A 16,346-nucleotide genomic window follows, 5' to 3' on the forward strand; every position below is an offset into this window, starting at 1 on the left:
GCCTGAGGTGGCTGCGATGGCGCTGTTGCAGTTACAAAGGTGTCACTCCGTGTCCCAGGCGGGATGTTCTCTGTGGTGTGATGCTGCAGCGTCCTGCCCCTCTCAGCTGGCATTGCTGACGGCCAAAATTCCCATCAGCTGCCTGGGATGGGGAATGCACCTCGATTCCTGCATCTCCTGGGGGAGGTAACGGCAGGCCCTGAATTGTGGCAGGATGCTCTGATGGATTTGGGGATTCCCTGGGATGTGGTGTGGGGAGGGACCAGCTGCTCCGGATCATTTTCCGTGGTGCCGGTTCCGGGCACCGAGCCAGGCTGGGCAGGAAGCACGGCGGGGGCTGTGTGGGCACATGCGCGACCCCAATAAACGTGCGAAAGTTACCGGAGAGGCGGCACGGCCCGTTCTGCGGGGCCGGCAGCGGGAGCGCGACGCCATGACGATGAGATGGGCGTGGCCACCGGGGGACGGGGGGGTGTGGCCACGTGACTACGCGATAACGCGGGAAGGGGCGGGGCGACGTCGCGGTGGGAGCGTAACGCTGGGGACGGTCACGTGATCGGGGAGTACCGTGCGAGGCCAGGGCGGTGACACGTGACTCCGGCGTGGTCACGTGGCCGTGGTGACGGCACATGACCCCAGACGATCACGTGGTCTTTTGGGTAGTGTCACGTGCGCCTGGATACTGTGGCACATGACCTCCTGGTGTCACGTGGCGGTGCGCCACGTGACTCGGGAACGGAATCACGTGACTCGTGACTATAATATCTTGGGTGTGTTCACGTGACGTCATTGCGGGGATGGGGCCTGGGGAGGGTGTCAGGGCTTGGGGTGGCGCTCTGGGGTCAGCCGAGCTGGCAGCGCCCGGAACCCCGGCTGCCTTTGGAGCGCCGAACGCCTCCTCCGGCCTGCCATGGGGAAACTGGAGGGTGCGGGTTTTTACACAGGGAAACTGGGCACGGTTCGTATTCGGTGCCGGGACGAGCCCGCTCCGCTCCCGGCCTGGCCGGCAGGGGGCGCTGTGCGGCGGGGGCCGGGATCGGGGCGGGCCCCGGGGCGGGGCCGGGATCCGGGCCGGGCCGGGGCTCCGGGCGCCGCGGCGGGGCCATGAAGGAGTGCGAGTACCGGCAGATCCCGCCCGGGGCGGCGGCCGCGGCAGGCCCGGGCCCGGGCAGGTCGCCGTCTCCGGCGGGGGCCGCGGCCCCGCGGGCCGGAGCGGCGCGGCGGCCCCGCAGGAAGTGGGAGGTGTTCCCGGGCCGCAACCGCTTCTACTGCGGCGGCCGCCTCATGCTGGCGCGGCACAGCGGCGTCTTCGCCCTCACGCTCGGCCTCATCCTGGCCACCAGCGGCCTCTTCTTCGCCTTCGAGTGAGTCCGGGACTGTTCTGTGCCCCGGGTCCTGCCCCTCGGGGCTGCGAGCAGCGCCTGCTCCCCTCCGCAAGGCCTGCCCTGGGGGAGCGGGGCTATCTGGGCTAGCTGGCACCCCGTGCCGCGAGGGAGGTGGGCTGGGCGTCGCCTTCCCCCCGTGATATCCCCGCTGTTCCTTCTCCCCATGGTGCAGCCCGCAGACTCCCTTTGCTGTCGCTGCCCCATCACCTGTCTCCCAGGTGTGTTTTTGGGGGTAGGGGTTGGTCTTCACGTTGTTTGTTCAGTCTGGCCCCAGGAAGGGGTTTAACATCCCCCTAAGCTGCCCCCCTGACCTCTAAATGCAGCCACCAAGGCTCCCCTTTTGCTCCCAAGAAGAGAATTGGCCCAAAATTGCACCCAGGAAATCCCCAAAGGCTCGTGGGCTTTGCCCACCACTGGGGTCTAGGAACAGCGTTTCTTCTAAATGGAGAAACCCTTCGGGGTCCCAACTCGAGGGTCTGCACTGGAGCTCAGAGTCTGGGGAAGAGGGAGCTGCATCTGCCCGGTCTCCTTTCCTTTGGAAAGCTGAACCAGGGACGCTCCCTGCTCCTGCAGCCCAAGGGAGGGGACAGCCAGGAACATCCCGGTGTGTCCTGTGTTGCCCTGGGGAGCTGGGCGAGGAGCACCGTGGGTTCCTGACACCTTGGAGGGTTCTGGTGTCCTGCCTCCATTTCTGTCCCAGGAGGGATGGGAGTCACTTTGTTTTTTTTAATCCCTGCAAGTCTCAGAGTAAAGCTGCCCGAGCCTGCTGGTGAAGAGATGAAAAGTGCTCCATGGGATTAGAGGTTCTGAGAAGTCAGATGAGCTGAAAGGCACAGGCAGCTGGGAGAGCAGGCACAGCATCCCGATGGAAAAACTCCTTTTCTCAGCATCATCCATGCCCTGGCAGCTCTCTGTCGGATCGGGGCTGACGGGCAGCTCGGAGCAGTGTTGGCTTTGTGTGGCCAGGCAGAGGGCACAGGACATCTGCTCTGCCTCTCTTCTTGCCGAGTCACTCTCTCATGCTTGAGGATGCCCTGGGGCTCTCCAGGTTGTTATTTTAGCAGGATGCCTCTGTTGCAGAGGCTCCAGTTTGCTGGTTGTACAGCAAATGCATCTTGCCTGCGTCTGCACTTTGTCGTTTCTATGGGAAAACCTGGCACAGGGTGCCCAGAGCAGCTGGGGCTGTCCCTGGATCCCTGGAAGTGTCCAGGTTCAGGCTGGACAGGGCTTGGAGCAGCCTGGGACAGTGGCAGGTGTCCCTGCCATGGCAGGGGTGGGATGGGCTTTAGGGTCCAAACCATTTGGGGATTCTATTTCTATGGTTTCTTGTTCCCTAGTAGGGCAGAGTGGGCTCTGCAGGTTCTCCCAGGAAAGGGGTGACAAGCTCACATCTCTCCTTTCACAGAGCTCTCTGTTGATGACTGAGGGGCTCAGGCTTGGACTGAAGGGGTTTTGTTGCTTGATGGGTGCTTTGTTCTGGACAGCTGAGCTGGGGAGGTGAAACAAAAGTTGCTTAATCCTCTCAGAGTGCTGCAGAGCCTGAGCACTGCCTGCAGCCATCAGGACTGGGGCACCCTTCCTGTGCTGGCTCTGGGCACTGATCAGCCCTCTGCAGGAGGGGACAGTGGCTCTGTGCGTGCAGGGCTGTGTCCCCTGCTGTCCCTAGCTGCCACCTGTGGGTAACGGAGCTGTCCTGGTGTGGGGTGTGATCACACCAGTCCCCATCTCTGCAGGAACAGCCCCAGCTCTGCTGCTGAGCCCACTGCCCCGTGATAGTTCACGGTGTGATGTCCCAGCTGGCAGCAGCTCTGTGCAGTGATTGATAACAATTCCATTTTATTTATCTTTTAACAGCTGCCCCTTCCTTGCCAGTCACCTGACCCTGGCCATCCCCATCATCGCCGCCGTCCTCTTCTTGTTTGTCATCAGCTGCCTGCTCCAGACAAGCTTCAGAGACCCAGGGATCCTGCCCAGAGCCACCCCCAGTGAGGCTGCAGACCTGGAGAAGCGAATTGGTGAGAGCTCTGATTGATCCCTCTCCTGTGTTTGGCTCTGTGCAGGGCTCTCTGTGTGTCTGTGCACCTTTCAGGCTCCATGAGGACCCTTTTTTGGGTCTTGGCTCCTTAAGGTTTGTCCACGGGGGAGAAAAATCCCGAGTGTGAGATTGTGAGGTTTTAGTGTTTACCAATCATGGTGAGAGGTGCAACAAGCTCCTCTGGCACAGCAGGCAGCGCCTCAGAGAGGATCTGCAGAGCAGCTCAGGTGCTTCTTTTTCCTGTTCAGTCCCAGGCAGCAGAGTTGAAGGATAATTAATGCTTTTTGATACTGTGATTTGCCATTGAGCCTGCTGTGCTGCAAGGTGTTCTTTAGAGCAGGCTAATGTTTGTCCTCTTCTAAAAACTGCTCTGTCACGCTGGTTTGGGGACAGCCAAGGAGGTGTTTGCAACCAGGAGCTCTGGACCTCGATGATGTGACAGGTTGGAGCAAATGCTTTAGCAAAGCTGATGTGAGACAGCTTGAGTCTGTCCTGCTGAAGACAGATGCAAGGCAGTAATTCTACATCTGACTTGAAAAAGGGTTTTAAATATCCCCTGAGTGGTGATCCATGTTGCTATTTATAAGGGCCTAAAGCAGTAATCTGGCTGCAGATGCTGCCTGATGTGCCAGCTGTTACTGTTAATATAATCCACTTATTATCCTCTTAACATGTTCAGTGTTGCATCACTGTTTCCAAAGAATTCCTCACAGCTGGAAAGGTGAGGAGTTTTTTGGGAGTAACTAAAAGGAATAACCCCCAAAACTGCAAATATGATACTGGGGGTTTCCAGCTATTGCTGTGTACAGGAACAGTCTCCAGCTCCCAGGGAATAATGGAGTGCCAGCACACAGAGATGTAACTTGCAGTGCCCCTAAAAATCCTCACTTTAAACCTGGAGGAGGAGGAGGAATCCTCTTGTGCTATGAACACAAACCTGTCAAATTCCAGGGAATCTGCTGGAGCACTTGAGACCTGCTGCTGTCCTTCCCCACAGTGATGGAGACGAGTCCCTGCAGGCTGGGAGTGCTGCAGCTGTGGGGTGACAGCTTGTGTGCTGGCTGTGGCAAGGATGGTCCTGTGGCAGTGCCACTTGTGCCTTCACAGCCAGGCTGCCTGGTGTGACCTGCTGGACACACAGAGATGAGCTGGTGCTCCTGGGCTGCTGCTTTGCACTCACTGTTGGTAAATTACTCCACGTTCCCACAGCACTGGGCACTCACTGCTTCCCCTTGGTATCCCAGCAGCATTGCCACTGAACAAAGACAAGCCATAAATAATGCGAGGAGCAGACTGGAGCTCTTGGCTGCCCACCCTGCCAGAAATCCTGTCTTGTGTTCTGTTAGAGCCAGGAGAGCATGTGCCAGTCCCTGCTAGGAGGGAGCTGGGGGTGGCACAGGGCTGTGAGTGTCCCTCCTTGTCCCTGCAGACAGCATGGGCAACTCCACGTACCGTCCCCCAGCCCGCACCATGGAGGTGGTGATCAACAAGTACGTGGTGAAGCTCAAGTACTGCTACACCTGCAAGATGTTCCGGCCACCACGCACCTCGCACTGCAGCGTCTGCGACAACTGCGTGGGTGAGCAGGGCAGGCCTGGCCACAGCTGCTCAGGGACAGGATATCCTGAGCTGGGAGGGACCACAGGGGTCACTGATCCAACTCCTGGCCCTGCCCAGACACCCCAGCAATCCCACCTGGGCACCTCTGGGAGCTTTGTCCAAGAGCTCCTGGAGCTCTGAGGCTGTGCCCATTCCCTGGGGAGCCTGGGCAGTGCCCAGCACCCTCTGAAAGCACCCACCTTTCCCTGATCTCCAGCCTGACCCTTTCCTGGCATAGCTCCAGCCATTCCCTCTGGTCCTGTCACTGATCCTGTCACTTGTGTTCCTGGACAGATTGCTTTTTGTGTCTCCTGAAGGATTATAAAACAAGATACTGCATGGTCTGTCTCCTTTGCATTTAAACTGTAGGCAGCAGTAGGGCAGGGGACAGCACATCCAGGGCTCCGTGGCTCTGTTTGCCCTGGTTTTGGGAGCAGGGTTCTGTGCAGTGCAGTGCTCCACAAACACGAGGTTTGCTGCAGGCTCCTCGTTGTGTGTGGCCTGGCTGGTACAGACCCCGTGGCAGCTCCGTGCCTCTCCTGGGGCACTGCTGCGGGGAGGTTCTGCCCTCGGGGTGCAGGGGGAAGGTGGGTTTGTAGCTCCTCATTTGGGGGGGAATGAGCAGAATCTGCTCTGTGCTGGGAGCCCTCCTCACCTCGAGCCTTTGTTGCAGAGAGATTTGATCACCACTGCCCCTGGGTGGGCAACTGTGTGGGCAAGCGCAACTACCGCTACTTCTACGCCTTCATCCTGTCCCTGTCCTTCCTCACCGCCTTCATCTTCGCCTGCGTCGTCACCCACCTCACCCTGCGTAAGTCTGGGCCTGCAGGGGCTGTGGCTCCTGCTGCTGTGGGTTACAGCAAATGAGGGGTTAAAGGGTCCCAGGTGTGAGGCAGCCCCAGATCTGCCCTTGCTGCACCGGGGCTTTGGGAGCTGGGGTTTGCTCCTCAGAGCAGATGAGCTGTGCTGCACCCACGCTTTCCCTGGCAGGGAGGGTGATTTTTCCATCAGCCCCACATCTCCTGAGCCGTGTCCAGGCACTGACATTGCTGCAGTGTTCCAGACTGCAGCTGTTCCTCAGACAGACAGACAGATCCACAGGGATCAGCCCACAGGGGTGGAGTTCTGGCTGGAGGGGCAGGGCTGCCTGCTGGGATGCCATTCCTTGTTCTGTTTTGCCTTGCAGGCTCTCAGAGGGATGGGTTCCTGGCCACTCTGAAGACAACCCCTGCGAGATATCCTTGTGCTGGCAGCAGCTGCTTGGGGTGCCCAGCAGCACTAATCACTGACAGAGGGGCCAGGAGCTCTCTGCAGGTCACCCTGGTCCTTTCTCCAAATTAATTTAGTCCCCTGCCTACCTGGGACTAAGGGTGGGTGACAAAGCTTCCCAGTTTTCAAGTTCAGGTGGTAAGGGAAGAGCTGGGGCAGGCTGTGCCTTGCTGGATTCCTGCAAACCAGCTCGAGGAGTGGGAAGCTTGCCCAAACCTCCCCAGACAGTCCTCTGCCTCTCCTTGTGGGATGATTTTGTTCCTTGAGACCTCCTTGACTTTTGTTTCACTGTTCTGGAGCTGGTGATTTGTTTTTTCTCAGTCTGGTCTATTTTGGGCCTCTCAGGTTTTCACACTTATTTAGTCGCCTCCAACCTGACGACGAACGAAGATGTAAGTACCTGGATGTTTGTCCTGCTGCCAGGCTGCCCATGACCCATCCTGAGCAGCTTTTCAGGGAGTTCTCGGCTGCCTCAGTGCAGTGTTTCACTGCCTGTGATCACCCAGTGCAGAGCTAGCAGCCTGTGCCCACGGCTGCACTTTCAGGTGGCCGAGTTAGAACCATCACGTGTGTGTTTTTTCCACTCTGTTTGTGGCCTTGCTTAAAATTAGGAGTTGTGAAATTAAAAAAGGAAGGCTGGCCCAGAGGAGTATCTGGGTGTGATCTTGGTGATCTGAATTCAGCATCCTGTGTAACCATGGGTTTCCTCTGAGACCTTGGGCCAGTCCCTTTGTGTCTGGCAGTTCCTCATCTCTAATTAGCAAACGAAGTACAGACATCTGATGAGATTTACCTTCAGATCTGGGGTGTGCACAGACTCCAAGCACCAAATGAATGCCCTGAGTGGGGCAGATTGTATGGAAAAGCAGGATCTGTCTGATCCTCAGGATCAAAATTCGCCCTTCTGGCCAGAAGTACTTGTAATCCCTGCTGGGAGCTTCCAGCACTGCAGAAGCATGTTTGCATCCCTTTTGTTTTTGATTTTTCCCCTTTCCCCTCCACCTTGCACTCAGAGGTGTGGCAGAGCTGCCCAGGGCTGTGTGAGTGAAGCTCAGTTTGTACCCAGCACTGGTGGCCCGTGGCTCCAGCCTTCTGCTGCAGCTGGGGAGAGGAAGCAAAACAGGAGGAGGAAGTGTGCTGGTGATGGTTGAGTGCAGCCTGAGCCAGATGTGGCAACTGCCCACACCCCCGTGCCGTGCCTGATTTTGGAAGCAGAGTGGGGGCAGCTGCTGGGGTGGGGACAGAGGAGCCTCTGGGCTGTTTGTTCAGCCTGAGGCACCACGAGCTGAGCCCTGCTCTGATGGGCTGCCAGCCTTGGAGACCACGAGGGGAGCAGGGGGGATGGGGCTGGTGTGGCAGGTGGTGACAGTGGTGACAGTGACAGCACGGGGAGGGCACAGCTTGGGAGCTCTCCAGCTGCAGGCTGAACCTCGGCAGAGGCAGCATGTACCTGCAGATGTTCTCCCTCTGCTCCAGGACAAACCTTCCACCCCTGCAAGGATCCTTTACCCTGTCATTGTCTGCTCTCTCATACTTCCCCTCCTAATCTGTGCCCATCCCTTTCAGATCAAAGGGTCCTGGTCAAACAAGAGGGGCTCGGAGTTTGCCAATCCCTACAGCCATAAAAGCATCCTCACAAACTGCTGTGCAGTGCTGTGTGGGCCATTCCATCCCAGGTAAGGGCCTGTGACCTCCAGGCACTGGGAATTGCATCCTGCTGTGGGAGAGGAGCCTTGGGAAGGGCAGATCTGTCATGGTCCACGGCAGCACAGAAACCTCTGCCCTGATGGGGAGCAGGAAAGCTTCCCACTCTGCAGAGAGAGGCTGGACATGGATGAGTAGGCTATGAAATGTGTTGGAGCTGGATGAACTGGGGTCAGCTGTAGTTGTTTCGTGGAACTTGAAAATAAGACAAGCCCTGTAGTTGGATAAGGTGAAGAGCAGCAGCAAAACAGCAAAGCACTTGGCAGCAGATGCTCGGTCCAGTACAGGCACTTCTTGTCCCCATGGCAAGGGTTTGTATTTCATGTCGTATCCCTGCTCTCTGAGGTGCCCCCAGGCTTTTTGGTGGGTTCAGAGGAGCCAAAATGCAGAGCTGCCATTCAGAGCTGGTCAATCTGTTCGTTCAGGGAGCCAGGCTGGGAGGTTGTGGGGAGAAGAGCATTTTACTCCAGTTTGTTCCTCTTTTACATTGGTTTTGTGTTTGAAGCTCTTTGGCCAATTCCCCTTGGGTTTGTGGTGGCCCAGAGCTCCTTATGGCTGGTGGTGGCCTGTGGTTCATGGGATGGGGTCTGTGGCTTATGGGAGGGGTCTGTGGCTCATGTGCTGGGCTGGAGCCCTGTGCTCCAGCATCCTGCCTGTGCTGTGCTCAGCAGGTCCTGGGAGAGGAGCCTCCCCTGTGGCTGTGAGCTCCCAGCTTCAGTTTTCTTTCCCTGAACTCCTCTTCCCTTCCTGTTTTGCAGTTTGATAGACAGAAGAGGATTTATCCAGCCAGATGTCGGGACCCCATCCAGTAGTCCCAAGAGTGAAATCCCTTCCTTTGGAGCCAAAACTGACACCAGCATGGTAGGAGGCATTCCCTAGCAGTGCTGTGGTGTTCCCAGTGCCTGCTGTGCCTGCACCTTGCTCCAGACATTCCCTTCCCCTGCCGCATGCCTGGCCTCAGGCGGGACAGCCCTGGCACCCAGAGCTGCCAAAGACTCCAGCCATGTGTTGCCTTCGTTTTTTTTAACATTTATTTATTACTTTTTGTTTATTTGTTTCACTGTGATGTGGCCTCTCAGGGGTTTTGCCTGACTTAGCCCAACAGCTTGTGGGACCCTTGGGCTCGTGCTGGGAACTGGGGGTCCCTGGGGAGTGCCAGACCCCTGAGCTCCATGGAATTGCTGTGATCCCTGCTGGGAATGAGGTGGGCACTGACAAATGATCCCCACTCAGAGCTGGGCTGCAGGAGGTTTTGTGTGCCTGGTGTCCCTCTTAGCTCCATGAACACACCCTGTTCCCCTGGGCCCACCTGGAATCTATTCTGGCTCTCAGGCTGCAGCAGCTTCCCCTTTCCTTGGGAAGCTGGGCTGTTCAGCTGGGAGGGTTCTGGCTCCCAGCAGACCTGGAAGCCAGTGAGGATGTCCTGGGTGATCCCTGCTGGTTCTGTTTTCTGGCTGGGGCTGTGTTTTGGCCCTGCAGGTTGGTCAGACACGTTTTTCAGCAAGGACACGAGTCAGGGGACCCTCCTCTAATGGGGAAGAGGGAACACTCTGTGCTCTGTGGCTCTCATGAGATGCAGGTCACAAGGGTTAAGGTTTGGGAGCTGGAGCTTGCCAGGATTGTGCCCTGTCTGTGGGAGACCAAAAGGCAACAGAGAAGTGTGTGAATTCCTGAGGGTCACACCTTTCCCAGGTAGAGTTTGACAGAGGAAGCAGTTGGGGGGGGTGCTGGTCTCTGATAAGCTCATGGTGTGCTCATGGTTGGGTTTCTGACCAGCAGAGTGTCCCCAGGGCTGTCCCCAGTGCCTTGGGAGCCATCCCAGCGCTCCTTCATGAGCACCACTCTGCACCCAGCTGTGTCTCCAGGGGGAAGGGAGAGTCACAAACCTTGTAGCAATACTTGAATCGTGTTATTAGATGCTGCTGGATATTTTTGCACAATTTGTAGGACTTTTTTCTAGGTAGAACGTTTTCTGTCCTGCGCAGCTGTGCACAGGGCAGAGGCTCACAGTACCGAGCTGCCTGTCAGGTTTCTGTGGGTCAGACAGTCCAGTTTCAACCTGGGGCAGGGGCAGCACATTTTGGGGGGCAGCCCAGCCCCCCTGAGTTCACCAGCATTGTGCTCTGTAATCTGCAAGCGCCTGTGCCAGGGGAATGGCAGAGGAGCAGTGAGGAGGGGGTTACCAGGGGCCAGACTCCTTCCTGTTTTTATTTAAACCAGTTTCCTTTGTTACTCAATAAAATTCTATTTTTAAAGAGTTAACTGCTTTGATGATTATTTTCCTCCTGGAAGACAGAAGAGGGCAGGTGTGTGCTGGGGTTTGGCATCTCTCAGGTGCCACTTGGACTATGTTAGGCTCAGGCCTCACCTGGAAACTCCTGCCACAAGGGACGAGCAGCAGCTGACACTGTTGCTGGAGTGAAGGGAATTTGCTGTCCCACATTTTCAGGTTGTTGTCACCTCAGTGTCCTCTCCCCAGCTGGGACCTGTGCTCCCCAGCTGTGGCAGCCCCTCTGGCCCCGTGGCAGGTGTGAGGTGCATAACCTCTGGTGTCTTCCCCAGGAGGATGCCTGCCAGGACTTTGCCATTTCCTGCACAGCCTGACGGGATTTGCCCCTCCTCGGACGTTTCCCCTGATATCTGAGGGTTGGCTGGTAAGAAAGTGCTTCCTTCTCCCTCTCACCACTGAGCCACCCATCTCATCTCCACTGCATCACCCTCCAGTTGTGTTAACACCCCATCCATCCCACCAGAATTTCACCAGAATCCCCCTGGCAGAGGGGCAGTGGTGCCAGGGCTGCGAGGCTGAGGGGTCACCTGAAGGCTTGGCCAGAGGAGGATGGGTTTGGTTTGCCCTAGCTTTGTGCTGGGGCTCAGCATGGGTTGGAGCCACCTGGTCTGCATGGGGACACGTGTGGGACATTGTGGGACATCGTGGGCCAGGGATAGCAGGGGTGCTGCAGCCTGGGGCTGGCTGGAGCACAGCCTGCAGTGGTTGTGTGAGGAAGCCCCAGGCAAGGAAAGGTTTGGTGTTTGGAGGGAGCTGTGGCCCCTGGGGCAGGTCTGTACCCCCATACCTGCCCCGTTCTGTGGCTTAGGTTGATCCCTCTGGCCCCTCTGCCCGTTTTCCTCTCTGCATCTCCCAGTTCTTCCTGCTGTGACCAAGGTAAGTTCCCTCAGGCCACCTTGGGGTGTCCTGTGTCACCTGTGGGCCCCTCCTGCAGCACCCCCCGAACCTCGGGCCAGGCATGGAACCCATTCCTCCCTCCTGGTCCCACCCTGCCAGCGAGCCTGGATGCAATGCCCTGCTCCTCGGCTCCTCTGTTCCCGACACTAACTTCTCTTTGTCTTCTTCCCCTCTCCTTTTCCTCGCTGCGGGCAGACCCAGTGCCACGAGCCCCAGCAGCCCGTGCCTCTCGTGGAGCCATGACCACCTCGAGTGCCTCCGCTCGCCAGGGCTGCACCTCCCTCCTCGCCGGGGCCGGGGGGAAGCGGCCACGCCTCGGGAAAGCTTTTCCAGCCCTTGGAGCTCAAAGCCATACAAACACTTAGATCCAGTGCAGGAACCGCGGCTCCTGCTGCCTCCCGTGGCCACCAGCTGGGACCCAGGGTCGGTGTCTCCCTGCTGCAGATGCTGGAATTGTGGTTGGCGTCCCAGCAGGATTTTGGAAGGAGCAGGATCACGTCAGAGCATTTCCAGCCCGACCAAGGGGCACCAACCCCGCCCCCCCCCCCCCCCCCAAGCCGTGTCCGTGTGCCCGAGGAATTTCCCGACGGGAATTCCTACCTGGCCGGTTTATTTATCCCTGCAGCCCCTGGGCCAGTCCCCCCTGGCAGCCTCATCCCAGCACGGTCTGGTTTCAGGGGAAGGGGCTTCAGCAGCACCTCGAGCACCAACCCTGGGCTGAGAGCTGAGTGGAGCAGCCAGGCCTGCCCCAGCCCTGTAGGATTCACCATCTCTTTATGCCTTTTACTTTTGTAACACAATGAAAGTTTCTCCTATTTACTGTGCTCTGGTTTCTGGCTCTGCTCCGGGAGCAGCTCCTGCCTGGGCAGGCCCGAGCAGGGAGCCGAGGGAAGCCACCGAGGGCTGGCACCGCTTTGTCATCAGCCCGGGGGATGGGAGCCAGGAGCTTCCCGAGCTGGGCTGTGGCTCAGTTTGGGGCCAGTCTCAGCCACCCGTGGCTCTGCACCCTCCTGTGCAGGGGGAAGGGTCGAGCCAGGCTGGGAAGGAGCAGCGGGCAGTGCCCGCAGGACCCGGAGCGCTGTGAGCACCCCTCGGAAAAATGCGGTGTCCGCTGATGTTTTGGGAGCTGGCGGCGTCCCCACAGCCAGGGGGAGCAGCAGGGCTGGGCAGGGTGGCTAGACGGGCTCTGAGCATCCTTGCAGTGCCGCTGGGAATAGCCACGAGCATCCTGTGGCTCCTGCCAGGGCGCAGCCCACGCCTGCCCTCGGCTCACGGGGCTGGGGACGTGCAGCGGCCCGGGCAGCGGCCCCGGGGCTGGGGTTAACTGCTGCCCCTCTGCCCGGGGTGATCACAGAACCACAGAAGGGTTTGGGACGCGCTTCTGGCGCTGCCCTTCATCTTTCGGGGGAACCCACGGGAGCTGGGTGGGATGATGGTGCAGCCGAGCTCCCCCACAGCCCCTGTGCCAGCATTTGGGGCTCTGCCCTTCACCCTCCCCTGCTTTGCCGAGGATCCGCCGGGGCAGAGCGTCCCTGCAGCCTCCTCCCAGCCGAAATCTGGCGGCAGCTCAAAGCACAGGGGCTGCCACAGAGCATCCCCACCCCACAGGCGTCCTGGGGCAAGGGGGATCCCACCGGGGGCTCCCCAAATGCAGGGTGGGGCAGGATCACTCTGGCTCCCATCCCTCTATGGGGGACAGGTTTTGTGCCCCATGGAAGTCCTTGGAGGGTCTCTCTGGGTCTGTGGTGTCCTGCTCCCCCATGCCTTGGGGAAGCCAAAGCTCCCAGGGGATCAGCCCTGGGGAAGGAGCTCTGGTTGCTGCAGTTGGGGGCCATGGGGGAGCTGTGGGAGGTTGGTGGGTCTGGACACCCTCACGCTGCTGCCGCGGGAGCCCCTCGGTGGCACCCGGGCACCCCAAAACCCAGTCAGGGGCTTGGCGGGGATGGGGTGAAAAGCCCTGAATCCTTTTCCCGGGTGCAGAGGGGGTGATGTGAAGGCTGGGGGTGTTTTCCTGGGCTTGAAGTGGTTGGAAAAGCATCCCCACGCCTTTCCTGCGTCCTCCATCCCATCAGGATCCGCTGGGGCGCTGCGGGAGCAGAGCGAGGCGCGGGGGGAACCCGGCCGGGTGTTGGCAGAGGGGAACAAAGCAGCGAGTCAGGCTCATTGAAAGAATCACAAGGCCCCTTTTGGCCTTGGCCCGGAGCCGCCCGCCCCACCCTGCCCTTCCCGCACTCTCCCGCACGGAGATAAGGCCGGGCCGGGGCCGGGAGCGGGGCCGGGGCTGCGCCAGCGCCCGGCGTGTGGAAACAAGCTCCGAGTGAAACTCAGAGCAAGGCGCAGCTCAGATCCCTATCGGGGCACTGCGCTGCCACGGCCAGCCTGCAACGACCGTAAACGTGCAAAAAGCCAAGGCTAAAACTCTTCCTTCACGGCCTGAGAGATTGCGGAACGTCCCCGGTGGGATGGAGGGATGCAGGGATGGGAAAGACAGCCTTGGGACGGAGGCGGGCGCTGGAGCAGCACGAGGGGATGGGGACAGGGATGGGGTCTCCCCTCGCTCCTCCCAGCACGGGATGTTTCTTGGGGGGGTCCAGGTGGTCCCACCGTGCCCAAAGGCGAGGGCTGACTGTACCCCGCCTTTTGGGCCGGTCCCTCCCGCGGCGCCTGGGAGAGATGCGGAGCCTCTGCCTCGGTTTCCCCACCTGTGGGAATAAATACCTGCCCGTCAAGCCCTCGCAATTACCGCCGAGTTAATCACCATATTAAAAGCGACAGTGATACGACTTTTTCGGGGGGGAGGAACCCATTTTTACGAGCGGCCACACCCCGTGGCCCATTTCTCCGGGTGGGGGGAGGAAGAGTCGAGCGCCGCCGAGTGTCCCCGTCCCCCTCCCTCGAGAGCGCAGCTCCCGTCGCCCTCCCGAGCCCTCTCAGCACCGGGATGGGCGTTTCCCGGTGGGCGTTGGCTCAGGGGAGAGCCCCGGGGCATCCACGGGAGCCGCACCCACGGAGGGCAGGGCGTTGCCGCCCCCCTCGCCCCCTCCCCAGCGCCCGCGGGCGATGATTCACCGCGATTTGCCTTTTAAGGGCGCGCTCGGCGGGGAGGAAGCAGAGGAGGAGGAGGAGGAGGACGCTCCTTGGACCTGGCTGGCTCCTCCTGCTCTCGCTCGAGGCTCCGACGCGCAGCCAAAAGCGAATCCCGGCGGCAGCGCTCGGCAGAGGCTCCCGAAGCTCCCGGCCCCGCTGCTCGCCCAAGCGTCCGCGTCCCAGCCATGGCAAGAAACCTCCAAGTGCAGAAGGCCAAGCTGGCCGAGCAGGCTGAGCGCTACGAGGACATGGCAGACTTCATGAAGGCGGTGGTGGAGCACGGGGACGAGCTCTCCAACGAGGAGCGCAACCTCCTGTCGGTCGCCTACAAGAACGTGGTGGGCTGCCAGCGCTCGGCGTGGAGAGTCATCTCCAGCATCGAGCACAAAACCGAGGAGGGCGACGACAAAGCGCAGGTGGTGAACGAGTACCGGGAGAAGGTGGAGCAGGAGCTGAACGCCGTCTGCAACAACGTCCTGGGCTTGCTGGACAAGTATCTCATCAAGAAGGACAGCGACACCGAGAGCAAGGTCTTCTACCTGAAGATGAAGGGCGACTACTTCCGATACCTGGCCGAGGTGGCCAGCGGGGACGACCGCCTGTCGACGATAGAGAAGGCCCAGGAGGCTTACCAAGAGGCCATGGACATCAGCAAAAAGGAGATGCAGCCCACGAACCCCATCCGCCTGGGGCTGGCCCTCAACTTCTCCGTGTTCCACTACGAGATCGCCAACGCCCCCGAGCAGGCCATCTCGCTGGCCAAGACCACCTTCGACGAGGCCATGGGCGACCTGCACACGCTCAGCGAAGACTCCTACAAGGACAGCACCCTCATCATGCAGCTGCTCAGGGACAACCTCACGCTATGGACAGCCGAGTGCGCCGGTGAAGACGGCGGCGAGGCTGGCGAAGAGCCCAAGAACTGAACATGAACGTGCCCTGCCGAGCCGGGGACCAGCCCCACCTGCCCCCGCTCCAGACCCTTCGACATCTCTAAGTGATTTTGGGTTTTTTTGTTTTGGTTTGGTTTGGTTTTTTTTTTTTTTTGTTGGTCGGTTTTTGGGGGAAGGAGTTTCAGCTCCCCCCCCCCCCGATCCTGGACACCAGGAGTGGGGGTGGTTTTGGCAGGGCCCCTCCTTCTCTCTCCCCCATCCTCTGCTCTGGGGAGGGGGAAAAGAGGGAGAGGGGGTGCCTCCATCCCACAGAGCTGCCAGCCCCCAACTATTTAACGTTTTTTGTGGGGGGTGTCCAGTCTGGCTCGTGCCAGCTCCAAACCCCGTGTCCTGGAGGGCTGGAGCAGCGACAGGAGGAGGTGAGGGGCTGGGCCGGGGGGGGTCCGGGCAGCCCCCCCATTCTGGGAGGGGGTCCTGTGTTGCCAAAGCCTCCAATAAACCTTCTCCTGCACCTCTGCTCTCGTCTGCCTCATCTCTCCCTGTGCACATGTCCGGGCAGCTCTGGGTGCCCCATCCCATCCCAGCAGGGTGGGGGTGGCCAGGTCCCCCAGCACCGGCTGCTCTCGGAGCCCCCCAGCCCCCCAGCAGGGTCTTGGGGTGAAGGGTGGCCCGTGGAAGGGCTCAGGGCTCTGTGCATCCATGGGATCATGGTTTTGGCAGCCCCACGCTGGGCTGGCTACTCCATGAGGTGCTCGAGTCCCTGACCCAACTCCTTGATACAAACCCAGGTTCCCCAAAACCTGCCCCGGACACCCCTTGTGTGGATCCCCAATCCTGCCCCATGGCTCCTCTAAGTCCAAGGAAGGAAATCCACAAAAGCTGCACGGGCAGTGACACAGGGACAGCCCTGGGGTGTCGGTGGGTGGGGACACCCCTCTCAAGGTCCCAACGCGCTGGGACAGGTGAAAGCTCAGCTCAGCACTTCTGGCCCTGGCACGAGGCCACGGAGAAGGGCGCAGCTCCCTCCCCTTCCCCCCCACCAGCGGGTTCCAACATGAACAATAATTACAATAAAATACAGTCACAGCACCCTGGGCTATGAGCTCAGCAGAGCAGGGCTGGGCAGGAGCCGGCTGGGATGGGATGGGATGGGATGGGATGGGATGGGATGGGATGGGATGGGATGG

At 59.6% G+C, this 16,346-nt stretch overlaps 1 protein-coding gene across 14 annotated transcripts; it reads left to right on the forward strand.

The window, feature by feature from the left end:
* Positions 1-16: 16 nt before the first annotated feature.
* On the forward strand, positions 17-15,665 carry LOC134053779 (14-3-3 protein sigma-like). 14 transcript variants are annotated; one of them, XM_062508996.1, is made up of 11 exons: positions 1,105-1,364; positions 3,240-3,400; positions 4,850-4,999; positions 5,693-5,830; positions 6,206-6,254; positions 6,578-6,680; positions 7,855-7,964; positions 8,751-8,853; positions 9,072-9,196; positions 10,555-11,158; positions 11,375-11,396. In XM_062508996.1, the coding sequence occupies exons 1-9, from the start codon at positions 1,105-1,107 to the stop codon at positions 9,087-9,089; spliced, it is 1,092 nt and encodes a 363-aa protein (XP_062364980.1). In that variant the 3' UTR covers positions 9,090-9,196; positions 10,555-11,158; positions 11,375-11,396. The 14 variants fall into 14 exon arrangements, with proteins under 14 accessions (XP_062364983.1, XP_062364972.1, XP_062364985.1 ...); XM_062508989.1 differs by lacking the exon at positions 9,072-9,196 and adding an exon at positions 10,285-10,441; XM_062508991.1 differs by lacking the exon at positions 9,072-9,196 and adding an exon at positions 10,285-10,441 and having other exon boundaries at positions 10,555-10,646; positions 11,375-11,392.
* The last annotated feature ends 681 nt before the right edge of the window (positions 15,666-16,346 follow it).

The sequence above is a fragment of the Cinclus cinclus genome, chromosome 26, assembly GCF_963662255.1.
Source record: "Cinclus cinclus chromosome 26, bCinCin1.1, whole genome shotgun sequence".
Taxonomy (NCBI): Eukaryota; Metazoa; Chordata; class Aves; order Passeriformes; family Cinclidae; genus Cinclus; species Cinclus cinclus.